This window comes from Gracilinanus agilis, chromosome X, assembly GCF_016433145.1.
Source record: "Gracilinanus agilis isolate LMUSP501 chromosome X, AgileGrace, whole genome shotgun sequence".
NCBI classification, from domain to species: domain Eukaryota; kingdom Metazoa; phylum Chordata; class Mammalia; order Didelphimorphia; family Didelphidae; genus Gracilinanus; species Gracilinanus agilis.
In genome coordinates, this window is record NC_058136.1 from 53,460,245 (window position 1) to 53,479,444 (window position 19,200).

The window sequence follows — 19,200 nt, forward strand, 5'->3', positions numbered from 1 at the left end:
AAATCCTTTAGAGAAGTTTTAAGGAAAGTCCCTGGGGGGGAGGAAGGGAGGAGCGATCATTCAAGCATCATATTCATGGGGGAAAAGATTATTCAGGGTCTGTTTGGCTGCTTGTTGTGCTTTGTTGTGACAGCAGGTCTTCCTGGAGTATTTGGAAATATGTGCCACAACTACTCCTTTTTTTTATATGTTTGGGTTAAGTATTTGCAAATTAGGAATTCATTTGTGCAAGGCAAAATGAAGAAAAGCTCCTCTTTATTTTCTAGCCTCTGAATAAACTGTTAGATAAAGGTAGATTAAGCTTTTGTTGAAATGATTTAGATATATTTGTTATGGAGGGAAAATATCTGAAATACCAGAACATGCTCCTTTAGTTAGACAAAATAAGGTAATTGCCTGTTATTTGGGGTCATTGTGGTTGTCTCACTCACATAATATAACCCCAAATTTGCCCAAATATGCATGATTAATCGGTTGAATAGAAGGAGGTTCACAAGTATTCAATTTATTTCAATTCTCTGACAAGCATTTAGTAAGTGTGTGTGTGTGAGAGAGAGAGAGAAAGAGAAAGAGAGAGAGAGAGAGAATTAGTTTTTGTTGTATGATTATGGATCATGAACCGCTACAGTCTCTAAAGAAGAAAAATTGGCGATCACCAAAAGGGTGGTCAAGAGGTGCATTATGGGTAAGTCAGCCACAACATATTATAAACAAAAAAGCACAAAGGAGATGTGGGTTAAATTGTGAATTTACAAAAAAAGGAGATGGGTTGGTTGGTGAACAAAGCGGATAATATATAAGCTCCACTGGTGTCTGTGATGGGAAAAGATGCGGCGGAAGGCCCCCAGCACATTAGACGGGTCATTGTGAGTCTATGGGAGGATGGAACGGGTGGACCGGACTTTCCGGCAGGGTGGCCATGTTTGGCATCCCCGCAGGGAAGAGTCCGGATCCTTGAGCCTGAATTGTGTGCAAGGCACCACCGGGGTGGACCGGGGGATCTCCTCCAATTCCCTTTGGCAAATAATACTTTGGGGCCGGATTTTCTAACATGGTTGCAAAATTAGTCTGGACGAAAGAGTGAGAAATCGTTCCTTTCCAACAGCCAGCATTTTAGGAGCCGGGCATCGCCTTTTTCTTTAACGCACTTCCCATTTGCAGACAAAATAACCGGAAACAAGGGGCGTACTCACAGATGCTTTTTTGGGTCGAAAATCCTCCTTGTAAATCTTTAGGCATATACAAATGGAACTCCAAGCGTCCATTCGGAGACCGCTGGGCCAAGAGACTTGTCCCAGTCTGTGACCTTATTGGCGTAGAGAACTTCCTCTAGGGCCACAGAAAGGTCAAGGCTTGCCCAGGGCCACACACTCAGTAGGCCACAAAGGACTATTTGGACTTGACGACCAAACTGCCCTACTCTCCAGAAGTCAGTCTTCCTCTGCTTCCCATTCTTTGGGCCCCAAATGTTAAAAAATCCCCCCCCCGCATATCATATAGTCCTCCATTTCGGTTGCTGCGTAACGCAATGTTTTATTTTAAATTTGAGATCGTTTTACTTTTGCTCCTGTTCAATCCCCGACTCACCCATTTTCCTTTTGTTTCTTCAATTCCTTGTATTTGAGATGTGGCTGAAGAGCACGATTCTTCTCAAAGATGAATCCCCCCCCAACAAAAATCAAATGTATGTCATGGGGTGGGGGTGGGGGCAGGATTCTAGCGGCTGAGGATCAGAAGGGACTCTAGGACCCAACCGCCATTTTATCAGGCAACCCCACCCAACGACCAACGCACAGGCGCGGGACTGTGCTCGCGCATGCTCAGTAGGCTATAAATAGAGGGCGGGCAAGGAATGCTGGGAGAAGACGGTTTACCTCACCTCGTGATAGGTTGCGCTTCTCTCTTCACAGGTGCAGTGGCGGCCTTCGGGCCCTGTGGCCTTCGGTTCCAGTAACCTAACGGATCTCGGTATCCTCCACGGATCCTGGGGATTTCAGCCCACCAACTCCGAACAGATTCCGGCACAGGTAAGGAGACCCCCCCGTGGATTTTGCTGACCCCCTCGTGGGTTGTTCTCAGATCTCCTTAATTCTGACTATATTTGGGCTGCGGTTTTTCTAGGTCTTGGCAGACCCTAGTGACACAGAGATGGCTTCCCCGCCCTCTCCAAAGGTCGTGTTTAAGAACACCACCAAGATGTCCCTGAATCAGCGTTTCACCGAGATGCTGACCAAGCAGCCGGTGCGGGTGACCATCCAGGCCACCACAGAGCCACAGGAGCTGGAGCAGAAACCAGAGCGGGAAGTGGAGCGGGAGGTGAGGCAGGAGCCAGTGCTAGAGAGGGAGCCGGAGCCAGAGAGGGAGCCGGAGCAGGAGCCGGAGCTGGATGGGGAGCCAGAGCGGGAGTCGGAGCCGGAGTCAGAGTCCGAGCAGGAGCCGGAGTCGGAGCCGGAGCGGGACAGGGAGCGTCGTAATCCCTCACAGAGGAGTGACACCAGCCCCAAATCTTTCCAGGGCAGGCCCATGTCACGGAACCAAAAGCTAGCCCAACAGATGGAGCATCGCCCCTCTGTCCAGGCAGCCCTGACTCTCAAGGACAGCTTGAAGCAGCGCCTGGGTAAGAGCAACATCCGGGCCCGTTTGGGCTGGCCCTACGGGACCCTGGGCAGGAGAGCAACTGGGGGATGGGGAGGCACATACTCCGGAAGCCATTATCAAGAGGACGAGCCTCAAACCTACAGGGGCCGAGAAGAAACGCGGGAAGGGCGGGCCTCTAGATTCCAGTCACATGGAAAGAGAGGGCCGCACTCTCGGCAGGGTAGAGAATCGCACCATAGCAGATCGAGGTCTCCCCAGACGAGAGGGAGAAGAGGTGACGTCCGTAGAGGTGTTAGGTGGGGAGGATCCAGCAGCAGCGGAGGGATGACCAGTGAAGGCCGCAGAGGGCAAGGGGGCTTTGGTGGTCGAGGTCGCAACCGCTGGCAGGCTGCTTCCCAAGCTCCTCTGACCAAAGAACAGCTGGATAACCAATTAGATGCATACATGTCAAAAAGCCGGGGCCATTTGGATGCTGAGCTTGATGCTTACATGGCCCAAACCCCGGAAAAGGCCAAATATTAGGTCCACGCCAGCTCTGAAGCTGCCGTTGCTGACAAATTAATTTCCGGTTGTTTATGGGCTTATTTTGACTTTAACATTGTTGTATGAAATTGTATTCTTCCCCTTGGATTTGGTTTTATCTCCTCCATTTTTCTATTTCTGTGCACGTGTGTATTGATATTTATAATTTAGATTGCTTTTTTCCTCATGTACCTGGTGCATTTGCCCCACCTCCTTATGCCAGGCAATTCAGTGGGCACAATCTTAGGAGCATCACGTGGAGGCCCTTCCCTGTTGCCAAGAGCTACAACAGAACTGATAGATATTTGTCACTTTTAATCCACAGCTTAGTAAAAGAACCACGCAGAGTCCTCCTCGGGAGGCCCATTGGGCCATCCTGATTTATCACCTTACGTGGGTGCGTGGGGCAGGAGGATTTCCAAAGTTATGAGCACCCAAGTGTGCGCCGTGGCAGTTGCCACCTCTCACAGGTTAAAGTATAGGCCGTGGTGGGAGGCTAACTTAAATGGGGATCGTCTAATCTTCACTTGGAGCTTTTTGACACACACACAAAATAATAGAAGGAACAGCAGGCTGCTTGGTTACAAGCAAAGGGGCCAGCCCCCAACTTGGGCAAATGAAAGGCTAACCAGCAGGAGAAAGGGGCAGAGTGTTCTTTAAGACGCTCATCTTGGTATATTGCAATGGTGGCCCAACTGCCACGCCTCCTCCCCTCATTCTGTAGATTTCTGCTGATTTCTTTCCCAGGTGTCTTAAGGTCCAACCATACTATTGGTGGTTGATGCAGTCTCCGAAAAAGACACTGGTTTCCAATTGGGTTAAAAGGACACGGGGTTGTTTTTTTTCAACTAATTAAAAGCTAGAATTGTATATATAACACGTACTGTGTGTATTGTTTTCATTAGAGAGCTATAATCTCATAGTATGTACTCTGTATGTTTTTTTAAATTTGTTAGAAAGCTGTATAATCTCATAATATGAACTTTGTATGTTTCTGAACTGTTTGTTCATATATAACCCCATAATATGAACTTTGTATGTTTCTGAACTGTTTGTTCATATATAATCCCATAATATGAACTTTGTATGTTTCTGAACTGTTTGTTCATATATGATCTCATAATATGAACTTTGTATGTTTCTGAACTATTCGTTCATATATGATCTCATAATATGAACTTTGTATGTTTCTGAACTGTTTGTTCATATATGATCTCAATATGAACTTTGTATGTTTCTGAACTAAAAGCCCAAAGTATGTATTTTTCCCATTTTTGATTGATTAAAAAGTTAAAATCTCAGAAGGTATTTTGTGTTGGTTTTTTTTTTCAAGATGAATTAAAAGCCCAAATCCCACAGATCATATTTACTTCCTTAAAATGAAACTTCTGTCTCTCTTCTCTTGCCCCCCTTATGCCCCGCCCCTTCTTTTCTCACCTACAGAATCTACTGGAAAGGACTTTGGCGGAGGAAACGGTCATGAGGAATTGCCTCGTTTTACAGATGGGGCAACTGAGAAGGGAAGGGATTTATTTTTGTCCAAGGTCCCATAGAAGTACTGGGGTTGGGGGGCAGCTGGGTAGCTCAGTGGATGGAGAGTCAGGCCTAGAGACGGGAGGTCCTAGGTTCCAATCTGGCCTCAGACCCTTCCCAGCTGGGTGACCCTGGGCAAGTCACTTGACCCCCATGGCCCACCCTTACCACTCTTCCACCTAGGAGCCAATACACAGAAGTTAAGGGTTAAAAAAAAAAAGAAGTACTGGGGTTGGGATTTGAATGTGTCTCCCAACATTAGATCTCACCTCCTTTTCCCTGCCCCACAGGGGCTTCCCGCTTGACCCTCCGTCTCTACTCAAAGTACTCTCTTGAAGGGATAGTGACTTCCTAATTGTCCAGTTGGGGAGGAGGGCTTTCCACATTCTTATTCCCATATCCCCTCCGATGTGGTCAATGCCATGGATTCCTCACTTCCGTCTCGATATTGTCTCCTCCCTGGCTGTCTGTGACATGGAAGCTGCCCTGAGCCCTCAGTCTGCACCAGGAGCTCCAGTCATTTCCCAGGGTTAATTCATCAGCCCCATCTATTCCATTTCCTCCCTCTCAGAAACCTGGGCCACTTTGATGGCTTCTGGGTGCTGCCCTCACTAACTGACCGCGTGGCTTTGGGCAAGTTACAACCTGGTCAGGTTTGTTTTCTGGACAAAACACTCAAAAAAATTGAACTGAAGGATTTCTGTGGTACCCTTCAGGCCCGACTTCTTTGTTGCCATGACTTCTTCTCAGTGTCTTTCTCCCAAGACTTTCTTGTCAAGAACACCAGGCCTCTGACTCCAACTGTCTGATGGGCTCAGGGCACTCACTTTGTGAGCAGTAAGGAAATAGGCTGTGCTCTGTACACAGTAGGTACTTAATATATGTTTGTGGAAAACAGGGGCAAATATAATAGACTCTCTCAGAAGCCATTAACAGTTAAATAGACAAGCTCCTGAGTCTAATGGAAAGTGAACTCCCCCCACCCCCACAGCGCCAGCATCCACTGGGTGGCAAATTTATGATCTAGTGTCCACTTCACTTAGGTCCTTAGAGAGAGGAGAGGGAAAATAGGACACTTACATTAAAACCAACTGTAACGTGAACCCATTGCTAGGAATTTGGAAATTCTATTCATATAAACAAGTATTTATGGAAAATTGATTATAGAAGATGTTGTTCTAGGTAGGTGAAGGCAAACCTTTCAGAGACTGAGTGCCCAAACCACAACCTCACACCACATGTGAGCCCTCCCACCCCGCCTTACCCCAGACAAGGGAGGGAGGAAGTGCTCCCACTGGGCTGCTGGATAATAAGACAGGTGATGGGAGAAATATCCTCAGGCTCAAGTGGAGAAAGGGAACAGCCCGTTCTGGCACCCTCCGGCATGCGTGCCATAGGTTCTCCAACATGGTTCTAGGTGCTAAGGATGCAAAAGGTGTTGGGGGGGGGGACCCCCTGTGGTCAGGTCAAGACAAGAACCTTTGTGCCGGGGTATAAGAGAACAGCCACAAAGGATTTTAGGAGAAATGAGCCTAATATGGCCAAAAGGGAAGGAGGGAAGCAGGGACTGGGTGGGCCAAGCTCTTGACAGAATTGACAAACTCTAAGAGAATTCTCACTGAGCCCTTAAGTACTTGCTGCCCACCCGGTCACATGTAGTCACTATGCCGCCACCTTGAGAAGGGCAGGGGGACAGGAGAGCCGTGTCCAAGTCTGAAGGGCTGACGTGGAGGAAAAGGGAGGCCTCTTGGGCCTCAGGGGTCAGAATCCAGAGCAATGGAAGGGCTAAATTGAAACACGTCAGGAAACGTTTCCTCACAGCTCCTAAAGTGGAATGGGGCTGCCTAGGTACACGGAGGCCTTGCCCCCTTCACCCCCTTGAGGTTTTCCAGTAGAAGCTGAATTAGAGCCACTTTGGGGAGATTCTTGGTCAGGGAGGGCTTAGACTAAGGGGCCACGGGGGCCCTTTCTGGGATGAGGACTCAGATTCTGTGAGCTGGAAGCAAATTGCCCTTGAGGTAGAGGTGAGGAAGGGCGTCAATCCTGTTAGGGAGAGGGGGTTGGGGAATCTGGGACGAGACGAGTTTGGCTTTACAGGATGGCTAGAAATTCAGGGCAGCATAAATATTCTGGACAGGAGAATTAGCATATTCCATAAAGGTAGAGAGCATATTGCCTCTCCCTGGTGCTTTGCCTGCAGTTCCTCACACAACAAATGGTTGCTGTGATCTCACTTCCTCCACTGGCCCACTTGGCCTTCCCAGCCTGTACTGGTAGCTTCACAGAAGGCTGCCTGCCTGGGCTGTCCAAAGGAGCCTCTAAAAGTCAGCCTCACTAACCGGAAGCGTTCCACTGGGCAGCCATCACTCTGCCCTTTGCCTCCGGCCTGCTCTCCCTCCACGTACGTGTCTCCTCCAAGATCGGCCAAGGTGCTGCCCCTGTAGATTATAAACTCCATTTTGGCTGTCACCGGAGCCTGCCTACCACAGCATCTTAAATGCCGGGGGGGGGGGGGGAGGGTGGTTTGGTGTTTTCATCCAGTGCTTTAAGGGGTTCAATCTGCAAACTCCATTCACAGTAATAGAGTCTTGGCCAGTTGCCTTGGACACTGAAGGGTTAAATGATTTATACCCCACCTCACCTAGCCACATTTTTTAAACCCTAAACTTCTGTCTCGGAGTCAATACCGTGTATTGCTTTCGAGACAGGAGAGAGGTAAGGGCTAGGCAATGGGGGTCAAGTGACTTGCCCAGGGTCTCACAGGTAGGAAGTATCTGAGGGCAGATTTGAACCCAGGACCTCCCGTCTCTAGGTCTGGCTCTCAATCCACCAAGCCACCTAGACGCCCCTGTCCTAACTGTTTTTTTTAACCCTTAACTTCTGTGTATTGGCTCCTAGGTGGAAGAGTGGTCAGGGTGGGCAATGGGGGTCAAGTGACTTGCCCAGGGTCACACAACTGGGAAGTGTCTGAGGCCGGATTTGAACCCAGGACCTCCCATCTCTGGGCCTGACTCTCCATCCACTGAGCTCCCCAGCTGCCCCCCTCCCAACTGCTTTTTGTCAGAGGCAGACTTGATCTTCAGCCTTCTTGGCCCTGAAGCCCAGCGCCACCCCCCCCACTCTGTGTGTGTCTCTTTCTCTGTCTCTGTATGTCTCTGTCACTCCCTCTCTCTGTCTCTGTCTTTCTCTGTCTGTCTGTCTCTCTCTGTCTCTCTTTCCCCCTCTCCCTCTTCCTTTCCCTTTCTGTCTTTTTGTCTCTGTCTCTGTCTCTCTCTTTGTCTCTCTCTCTCTCTGTCCGTCTCTGTCTCTCTCTGTCTCTGTCTCCCTCCTCTCTCTCAGCGCATTGCCACTCACATTATAGCATTTACATCATACATTAGGCACTTACTGTTTGAGGAATTCACTAGAACCCATCCACATACAGAGTCAGCCAGTTGGGCAGGGAGCTGGCTGGCCCTCTGGGGAGGGTTGGGTGGCAGGGAGTGAGTGGCACATCCATGCTGCCTGCTGGAAGCCCCATTCTCAGGACCCCGGTTCACCGGCACCAGTGAAGCTTAAGCCGGGTGAGCCCCCCTCGATCTCTTCTGGGCCCCGGGCCACCGCAGCCTCCTTCGGGGCTAGCTCAGGGCAAAGGCACGGGGCAAATGCTTCTCGCCTGGCCCTGCCACCACGCACCAGATGCCAGTTAGAGCAAATAGAGGTTTGATTAGGCCGGCCTCGCGTCTCCATGTATTTTTTAGGCCCGAGGTCTTTATTAAAACATCTGAGTGTTCAGGGGAGCAGGCTGGGGGAAGGCGGGCATTTGGGGAGCCATGAAATATACATGGGATGCCAATAAGAGCGGCTCAGCTAGGCTAGGGTGGGGATCGCTGGCACCCTGAGGTCTGGAGCGGGGAGAAGGAAGTGCTTATCTAGATGCAAATAGAAAGTGGGCCAGAAGGGAGCAGGAGGGAAACAGGCTGCTCCTGCTGCTTGCATTGCTGAGGCACAGCGGCCATCTTTGTAGCATCCTAAGCAATGCTTGGTAACCAACGTCCAGGAGCCTAGATGGCCTAAGAGCCCGAGAATTGAGAGGGATCTCAGAGGACAGCTGGGAGGATTTCCCCTTCCCATTGTAAAGAAGGACAAACCGAGGTCTATGGGAAAATGCTTCCCTAAAAAAATGATCTTCAGGTACAAGCAAAGCCATGACCACTTGCCCTTGACTGAATCTGGGGTTTAGGGCCTCAGCTGGCCCATCTGTGAAATGGAACAAGTGGCCCCAAAGTATATGGTGGAAATGGTGCCGTATATAACAGGTCCCTGGTCAATCCCTGATGCGTTGGGGGAGTGGCAGAAGAAACACCAGCAAGGCCTCCAAAAGTGGGGGTAGGAGGAGTCAGAGTGGGGTAGGGAGCCACGGCCAGGAAAGGGCCATATCTTTCCTCCAGACCCTCCCGACTCCCTGCCGAGCCTGCAGGTAGCTCCTGAATGTGGCTGTAGTGGCCTGTGGCAGCTGGGAAGATGGATCTGGGTTCAAATCTGATCTCTGTCTCTTCCAGCTGTTACTTAGATTTCGACTTTTCTTTGGAACTTTGGTAGACATTGTCCCTAGAATAGATGAGGGTGAGGGTGGGGATGGGGATGGGGAGGGGTTTGGGGAAGAATTCTCTCTGTAGCCAAGCAGTAAGCATAGTAACAACAATGACTGGTACCTCTCTAGCACTTTCATTTGGCCTCCCAATGAACCTTCCTATGAGGTAAGTACTAATGAGTTCCATTAGCCCCACTTTAGAGATGAAAAAACTGAGGGTTCGGGGAGGGTAGTCTACGCAAGGGAGAAGATTCGGAGCCGCATCTCTCCTGCTTCCAGCCTCTTCACTTGGATTCCCGGGAATGTTGACACGGTATTTGAAGTGTTTTGGAAAGGTTGTTAGATTTGCAGTCACAGGACACAGGTCTGAATCCCACCTCCAATGTTAGGAAATACGTGATCTTAGGCAAGTCATTATGACTCTCTAGGCCTCAGTTTCCTCTGTTAGCTGAAAAACAGTGGGCTGGACCAGATGACTTCTGTGGTCTCTTCCAACTCAAATATTTTTTAAATGACTTGGCAACCTCACAAGGTAGGAGCTAGCAGGTATCAGCATCCCAGTGTTACAGATAAGCAAACTGAGGCAAATAGATTCGATGACTTAAAAATCTCAGAGCTAAGGAATTATGGGAGGCAGGACGTGACAATTGGTCTGATGTTCTTTGCATGACACCATGAAAATGGTGAAAATACAAAAGCGTCACTATGGGAACATGAAGCCCAGTTAATTGTGAAACGAAGTCTTCAGAAAAGCAGAAGGTTGGACACGAACGTTCTGAGATGGCGCACAGTGATGAGGGCTCTCCCCACATCCAGAATGGTTCGGAAGCCCTGGATGTTCGGTTGCCACTCTCCTGGAGCCCATTGCCTCCTCCTTGTCGTCTCCTGTCGGTAGCCCCTGGGATCTCAGAGACGAATGGGACCTCAGAGGGCCTCTCACCTGACCGTCAACTCCGACCCTTCCATCTCTAAGCCCAGAGGGTCCTTGAACCTTTCCGGCGTGCCTTTACAAACTCTCTCCACGGTTTCTGCCACCACACCGTGGATGGGCTTCGGTACAAGATGACTAACTCCGGCCTTGGTTTTCCAGACGACTTTTCTATTATTCCTTCACGTTCCTGTCTTGACTACCGCGGCTCCCGGATCCCCTCTCCTTCCTTGGCTTCTCTGGCCCTCCTCTCCCCTCTTTATGCTCCTCAGTCTCTTTTCCTGTTCGTTCATCCTTCTCCTGAGGATGACAGGTTAAAGCCGGAATGCTCCACAGCACTCGTCCGCCCCAGCCTTCCCTTACAAAGAGTCTGAATTCCGACTTCTGCCCCCAAATCCTCCGGGAGTCCCACTCGGGCTACATGCTGACTGTGTGAGCCTGGGAAAGTCACTTAACCTCTTGTGGCTTGGGGCAACTCTCCCAAACCTCTCCATTGCAGAAAAGGAGTTTGCGTGTCAGGAATTCACCTCTGCCATGATCTTGGCCTCCTCTCTGGACTCCCAGCTTCCAGGCTCGCCTTCTCCACCATGCCCATCATAGCCAGGTGATCCACCCAAAGACACACAACTGGTAAATGGGAGAGCTGGCATTTGAACCCGGGTCCTCGGGCTCTAAACCCACTGCCCTTTGCACTCGCCTGAGTCAAATGACATCAAGGATGGCGAGCTCTTCATCAGCCTTTGAGGGTGAGGAAGCGGCAGCGATTCTTCACACAACTAACAGTGGAGAACTCCAGGGTTCACAAAGTGCTTCCCATCTATTGCCTCATTTGATCTGCCATTAGCAGCAGTGGCAGCCGCAGGAGGGGAACACAAGAAAGAATACGCAGCAAAATGCTGTCGATTTTCCTTAACGTGAGATGGAAAAGACAGAGATCGTTAAGGGATTTCCCTGAAAAATCAAATCCAAATCCAATTACCATGCGGGAACCCATCCCAACCCTGGCACAAGCGGGAGGAGAGAAGGCAGGGGCGGCCCAGCAGACGCACCGGGGTGGGGGGCAGGGAGAAATGCCAGCCTCTCCTTCGACTCTCATTTTTCAATGGTCTCCTGAACCGTGCCGTTATCTTATTTGAATCCAATGACAGTGTGTAGTTTTGTCTGCACTCGGCAGGTTTGGATACCAAGATGGCTCAGCCGGACCGGAAGAAGACCCGGGGGAATCGCGGAGCCAGCGCCCACCGTTTGTTGAGATGTCAACACAGACAATCGCAATGGTGGTCTAACCACTGGAATTCACAGAACGGAAAAGATCTCTCTCCCATTACCCTTCGGATGAACCTGGGCCCGGGGAAACCAGCCGAGCCGTGCCGACGGGCTGCTTTGGGTTTCTGGCTTGCTCTTTCTTTTCCTTTGATTTTTTTGAATAAAAGGCATAAAACGGGTTTCCGCAGCAAGCCTGGAAGTGCCGGGTTTTCAGGTCTAAGTAAGGCCTAAGTGCCAGCTGTGGCCCTGACCGAGGAGGCAGGTGAAAGCCAGGATTGTGACGGATTTGATGACGGCTCCCCTCTGGACTTTTGGGATTCCTTGACGGCCCTGCAGAGGAACCGAGAACCCTGGAGGCAGGGCCGGCCATTCCTCAAGGCTTTCAGGATATTTGGGGGAGGGGAGCAAAGGGGATGAGAAAGGGGCATCAGGACGCACATTTAGTACCGGAGTTCTGTCTGATGATGCCTTGCCAAGTGCCCAAGTCACAGGGTTTGCAGGAAGATCGGCTCCCAAAGGCCAGAGACCGTTTGGCTCCTGGGCTTCCATCCCCAGTGCCTGGCCCGGAATAAGTATTCCATAGGATCCAGGAATGAAAGAGGAAGCATAGCCACTGCTTGTCTCCAGGGCTCTAGAATATGAAAAACTCACATATATATCACCTCGTTTATCTCCCATCAACCCCACGAGGTTGGCGAGAAAGTTCTTTGATCACGGATTGCCTCCATTTTTAGATAAAGACGTAAACAAGGCTCAGACAGATGGAGGGACCAGACGAGGGTCACACAGCCCAAGCCAGATCCCAAGAAAGGAAATTCCCATTTGATCCCGGTGAAGGACAGTGTGAATGTCCCGAAACATGTCGAAAGGATGGAGTGTCAGGCCCGCCCGGTGTGGAGAAGGCCTGGATTCAAACTTCTCCACTGACGCTAGCCATGTGACTCCTCTTAGCAGAAGGGCTAATGAAGTCGGCTCAGGAGACCAATATCTTTTCACTCCTCCCCTTGATAAACAGACACTATCTTAGGTACTTGAAAGCTCTCTTTTCCGTTCTTTTTTTTCATTTCTAGAGGTAGCTAAGTGGCCCAACAGCAGACTCAGAAAGTCAGAAGATATAAATTCCAATTCTGCCTCAGTTTCCCCATCTGTATAATGGACATAATCATTGAACGCACCTCAGAGGCCGTTGAAGCAATCAATTGAGAGAATATATACATACACATAGTGCTATATACATGGCAATTTATTATTATGATTTCTTTGGCTTTAGACTATTTTTTCAACTCATCTCTTGCTTTCCAGACAGACTCCTGAACGTGACATCTAGAGCTTTCTGAGTTGTTTTCTTTTCTGCTATGGAGACACTTTCCTGTCCAGCTGCAGAGAGTCCATTATCAGCAGGTTACTGCGTCTGGCTAGAGAAACAGAGCACGTGAGCGAATGGAGAGCTGGCCTTGTGGCACGCCAGTTCAAGCCTAGCCTCTGCCCCGCCAGCTCTGTGAGGCACTTAACCTCTCGTGCTCCCAGGCAACTTCTAAGTCTATAAATGATAGAGGAGTTCTCAGCGGCAAACTGAGTGAATCACTGCGGCTAGCCTGAAATTAGATTAATTAGATGAATATAAAGAATACATAGGATCTGTGTGACCCTGGGCAAGTCACTTGACCCCCCTGGCCCACCCTTACCACTCTTCCACCAAGGAGCCCATACACAGAAGTTAAGGGTTAAAAAAAAAAATACATAGGATAACGGCACACATTTATGGAGCCTTTTATGGTGACAAAGCGCTTTCGAGAAACTATTGGAGTCTATATGAGCAACCCTGTGAGGAAACTGAGGCTCAGGGTGGGGAAATGAAATCCATCTGGTCACCTAACTAAACTCCTCCCAGTTATCATCCTCCATCAATTCAATTCCACCCAGGATACATTTTTTTTAAAGCTCCACAGGATTAAAAAAAAAGAAGAAGGAAAAGGAGCCAGCCTTGGAATTAGGAGGCCCTAGCTTCAGGCCTGGTCTCTGACACAGACTAACTGCATGACCTTGGGCAGGTCACTTAACCTCAAGGTGCTCTAAGCAAGTCCCTAAGCCTGCGATTTAGAGATAAGTCACCGATCTTAATTGGTGGAAGGTGTTTTCATATTGAGAATCAGCTGCACTAATAAAATCAGAAAATCCCAGAATTTGAGAGTTGACGAGGACCTTAGTGGTCATCTCTTTCACTCTTTATTTTAAGTTGTTTTTGACTCTTCGTGACCCCATTTGGGCTTTTCTTGGCAAAGGTACTGGAGTGGTTGGCCATTTCCTTCTCCTGCTCATTTGGCAGATGAGGACAGAGGTCAATAAGCTTAAGTGTCTTGCCTAGGATTATATAGCTACTGAGGCTAGATTTGAACTCAGGTCCTTTTGACTCCAGGCCCAGCACTCCTTACTCTATGCCACCTAGTTTCCCTATACAAATCAGCCCATAGGCCAAAGGAACCCCAACAATAACATAAGCGAGTAGACAAGTAGGTCATTATAGCTGGGTCGTGGCACGAATGGAGGAGGAGAATAAGGTGTAGGATGACTAGAAAGATAAGAAAGAGACCAGGATCTAAAGAGCTTTAAATGTCAGAGGAATGTGTATTTATAATATATTTATATTTGATTGCGGAGGTAATAGGGAGCTCAGGGAGCTCCTTGAGCAGGGAAGCAACAGCGTCAGACTCATACTCTTTTTTAAAAATTTTTTTATAAAAACCCTCACCTTCTTAGAATCAATACTGCAAATCAGTTCTAAGGCAGAAGAGTGCTAAGGGCTAGGCAATGGGGGGGAAGTGACTTGCCCAGGGTCACAGAGCTAGGAAGTGTCTGAGGCCAGATTTGAACCCAGGACCTCCTGTCTTTTCTAGGCCTGGCTCTCAATCCATTGAGCCACCCAGTTACCCTCAGACCTATACTCTTAAAAATATCACCATGGCCTCTGGATGGAGGATGAATTAGAAAGTGAGATGGGAAAACTGCCCAGAAAGCTACTGTACTAGTCAGAGTGAGAGCTGATCAGGGCCCAAACCAAGGTTGTGGAGTGCCAGAGTAAAGAGAAGGGGACGGAGATGTTGTGAAAGTTAACGCACACAATTAACACAAGTTAATCCAACAAGATTGGACAATGAATTGGATATGTGGGGTGAGTAAGAGAGAGAAGAGAAGGAAAATACCTAAGATGTGAACTTGGGCAACTGGCACCCTTAATGGGGATAGAGCAATTCAGAGGAAGGGAAAATTGAGGTATGAGAAGGAGAAGAAGCTCATTCATTCAAAGGTCAGAGATGCCTTATAGAATATCCAGTTTGACATGGTCAAGAGTTAGATGGAGATGTGTGCTTGAAGCGTCACAGAGAGGCCAGGGCTGCACATCTAAATCTAAGAATCATCTTCAAACTGATGATAACTGAACCCCTGGGAGCATACGGAACTGCCAAGCAAGATAACACAGGGTGAAAGGCAAAGGGGGGGGGGTTATGACAGATCTTTCAGGGACATTTACGGTTAGCAGGAAAGATAGTGAAGTAGGAGACTGAGAAGGAGTAGTCATAGAGGTAGGAGGACAACTAAGAGAACAATGTCCTGAAAACCTAGCGAGGAGAGAGGGTGATTGACACTGTCCGGCTGCAAAGAGGTCACGAAGGAGGAGGCTAAAGAACGAGTCACTGGGTTTGGCATTTAGGAGATCTGGTAACTTCAGGGAGAGAACTTTGAGTTGAGTGAGAGGGTTGAAAACCAGAGTTGGGGGGGGGGTTAGAAAAATGTTAAAGAAGAAGAAAGAGAGGAACCAATGGCAGATGGTTTTCTAAAACGAAGATCCACCTCTTCATCTGAGATGGAATGAAGACAAGATAGTAGCAGAAGTCTGAGTGATGTGAGACAAGGAAGAGGGAAGAAGGGGGAGCCTTTGGCAAGTAGCTTCATTTTTTTTTCAATGACATGAGGCAAAACCCACCATAGAGAGGATCGAGGAAAGAAGATGCCAAGAAGGGGCAAAGGAGAGACAAGAAAGCTTGGGATGGCTACTGTGAAAAGTGAGATGCACGTTTTCTTCTTTCTTTTCACTCACACATGAATAGAAGCAAAGTAAACAAGTGGTGAAAATGATCCAAGGCTAAGGCTTGGCAAAGCATGATCGGTGAGCAAGCAAGGGGTCAATGAAATCAAAATTGGAGAATAGTACAGACTCCAATAGTTCCATCGTCAGATGATCAAATGTAACCAGGGGTCGTAACCTGGGCATAGAGGCCATGAGGGAACAGAGGTCACAGTGAGGGCAAAGAAGAGGCTGAAGGACCATAAGGCCTGAGAAAAAGACTTTATGGAATACGTGAACACATATAGATGAGGATGATGTCCAAGGTGTGACTATCTCTGTGTGCATAGTCATGGGAAATGGGGAGAATGGGGCACTGGGAAGGAACAGTGAGGGAACATCGATATCTTCCATGTGCAAGTCTCCTAGAATGAGAGCAGACGTTAGGGAGGAGAGGAAATCATTGTTAGGCAAGAGACTTACTGAGGAGGGAAGGCAGTTGTTCAGAGGGTGCTACTAGGATCTGGATGGGGAGATATATTTGAATAGTGGCACTCAGAAGAGGAGATGCTCTTTAGGGAGGGTGGTCTAGGGAAGCTCTGAAAGTCGCAATGGGGAACGAGATGGATTCTGATGCCCCCACCACGACCAGTATGTGCATCTAGTCCTTGGCAAAACATCTTGCAAATATGATCTCATTTGATGCCCTCAATGAACCTGTGAGGAAGGTGCTCGTTATCCCCATTTTCAGGCTCATTCCCTGTGCAGCCAGCTTCCTACCATTCCACTCTAGGTGTATGTACTGGGTTTCCATCTGTTGTCACAGAGAAGAGCAAGAGTTGCCCATGGGAAGAAGATCCCAAGGGGCAGGAGGCAAAGGTCCACCCTGCAGAAGGGGAGGAAGCCCAAAGCCTGCCATCCTATTTCAGAGCCATTAAGAGGAGGGTAAAGAAAAGGAGAGTGTGGCAGCATATCCCTTCCTAGTTTTGGAAACTTTTTAGCCACAGTCAGGAATGGTGCCTAAACAGGCTTTCTGCCTGGATGGCGTCCTTAGCTGATCACTCATGATGTTTCTCACTTGTGGTTATTTTTTTTAAAAATCACGAAAAGAAACTGAGAACCCGTCCCAGACCAAGTCTCCCCAAGCTGGAGTTCATCAGGGCTGGGCGCCAGGCAGAAACGAAAAGGGATGAGAAATTCAAGGTCCTAATCTTGGCTGGGCACCTGTGAAAGCTCCCACCATGCATCTGTGCAGCCCTAGTGAGGGGATCTGAAGCCACTTTGGAAATCTCTCTTCTCCAGACCGTAAAGCCCTGTATGTACAGTTCTAGTGTCTGCTGACGTTGTCCCAATTCATCAAAATCAAGCCAAATGCCATCATGGTGGGGTGGTGGCAGAATAGGGAAAGTGCGTCATAATTCTCACAAAGAAGCAAATAGCAAAACACTCTAAGATGTCACAGCCCAAGTCCAGAGACCTGCATTTGGAGTTCTAGGTCCCGAGTTTTAAACACTTCCTCACCATGTGACCTCAGACAGGTACTTTAACTTCTAGGCCTCTTCTGTAAAATGAGGGTTGGCTTGGTTGACCTCTACGGTCCCTCCTTCTAGACCCAAATCTACCAAGCTAAGATTCTCTGACTAGCTCGTAGACAGAATCGTTTGCTCCTGAGAACACAGTTTGTGAACGAATGCTCTTGCAATACAAGTAAGGCTCACGAGGGGTCTGTAATAGAAAGGCTGCCTATGTGAATGGGGGTCCATCTAGCCAAGGGATCCCTGGGAAAGCAGCTCATCATTTCCCTACATTCCTTTCATTTAACTGGTCCATGGAGTGTGCAGAGAGAAATAACATGCAAAAAGCCTGGGACAAGAGGCGGGAGCTAGATTGTAAAAGGTTTTAGCTACCACAAGGAAGAGTTTCAATGTTATTAAAATTGATGGGGCAATAGGGAGCCACGTTAGATTTTTTTAGTAGGAGAGTGGAATAGTCAGATCTGCATTTTAGAAATACCAACTTGGCAGCTCTGTAAAGATGACAAGACCATGCAGCCAGAGATGAAAGTCATTTTAGAAGTCATCTATTCTGATCCTCTGATTTTAAACTGAGGAAACTGAGGCCCTTCCTCAGTGTCTTTCCTAATATCACACAGGATGTAAGTCATAGGGCTTAGATTTGAACCTGGATCCTCTGACTTCCAACACAGGGCTCTGTCCACAACGCCAGGAAGTCTGAGACCCATTTCTTCTACATGTGAGCTGGAATGTCAGACCCAAAAAGCTTCGTCCAGGGTCCTTGACCAGCAACTGAAGTCATGTTTACTACCAACGAGAGTTTCTCAGTAACCATTCTGACACCAGAACAGGATTCTCTGGGTCAGGGCCAACAGCCACGAAACTACTGAACTTCACAGGCGCCACCTCAAAGTAGGCCGGAGGCAAGAGAGCCAGTCAAGTGCCAGCCGATCTAACCCAGGATTCCGTTTCCCTCCTAGTCGGCCTCCTAGGCTTCCGTCTCTTCCTTCTCCAATCTGTCTTCCCCAGAAATGCTCAATTCCTGCTTCCAAAGCACAGATCTGACCATGTCATTCCCTTGCTCAAGAAACTCCAATGACTCCCACCTGCCTCTAGTATAAAATACGATAACATACCAACTACTCTGTTTTGACGCTACATGTTCTCTGCAATTTGGCTCCAGTCTCTATCTCTAGACTTATTTCAAATGAGTCCTTCTCTCCTCCTCCTCCTCCTATTGCTGCTACTACTACCACCACTGCTAGCATGTATACTGAGCCTACTATGTCTTAGTGGCTTTACAAATATTATGTCATTTGATCCTCACAATAATCCTGGGGATTAGGTGCTATTATTATCACCCTCATTTTACAGATGGGGAAACTAAGGCAGGGGAAAGTCACTTGCCCAGCTAGTAAGTGTCTGAGGCTAGATTCAAATTCAGGTCTTCCTAGTTCTGGGCCAAGCACTCTATCTGGTGCAATACCACCTAGCTGCCCCTGAATGTTCCCAGCCAGGCTAGCTGCTCCTCAGACTCGATCGCTGTCTCCTGCCTCTTCGCCTTTTTTAAAATAATTTTTAAACCCTAATATCTTTTATATATATGTGTGTATATATATATATTCTTCTATATTAATCTTATTTATTACAGGGCTAGGAAATAAGGGTTAAGTGACTTACCCAGGGTCACACAGCTAGGAAGTGTCTGAGGCCAGATTTGAACCTAGGACTTCCTGTCTTTAAGCCTGGCTCTCAATCCACTGAGCCATCCAGCTGCCCCCCTGCCTCTTCGCCTTTGCACAGGCAGTCCCAGGTCCCTGGAATGTTCTTCCTCCCAATCGCCACCTCTGGGAACGCCTCGCTTCTGGACATAGTTCAACCTTCTGCCCCACGGTCTCCAGTTTTTAAGACTTTGTCCCAAATTATTTGGGACAAAGTCTTTGTCTTGAATTTTCTTCTCTGTGGCCTTGCTGGGTCCTCCCAATAAAATCCACAGGATTTCCTTGAGGATAACAATGGCTGCCTTTTTGTCTTCGAGTCCCCTGCACCTAGCATAGTAGGTGCTTTAATAAATAAAGGCTCGCTCGATGGAATCAAATCCGTGGCCATCCAGGAAGCCACAGAGGCCAGAACGGCAAAGGCGTTACAAGAAAGCTCCTCCCCTCTCCCCACCCTACACACATCCCCCCCCCCCCCCCCCCCC

The 19,200-nt window shown here is 48.5% G+C and overlaps 1 protein-coding gene across 1 annotated transcript; it reads left to right on the forward strand.

Moving 5' to 3' along the window:
- The first annotated feature begins 2,148 nt into the window (after nt 1–2,148).
- LOC123253675 (chromatin target of PRMT1 protein-like) lies at nt 2,149–3,120 on the forward strand. The gene is made up of 3 exons (XM_044682830.1): nt 2,149–2,285; nt 2,520–2,684; nt 2,859–3,120. The coding sequence occupies exons 1-3, from the start codon at nt 2,149–2,151 to the stop codon at nt 3,118–3,120; spliced, it is 564 nt and encodes a 187-aa protein (XP_044538765.1).
- The last annotated feature ends 16,080 nt before the right edge of the window (nt 3,121–19,200 follow it).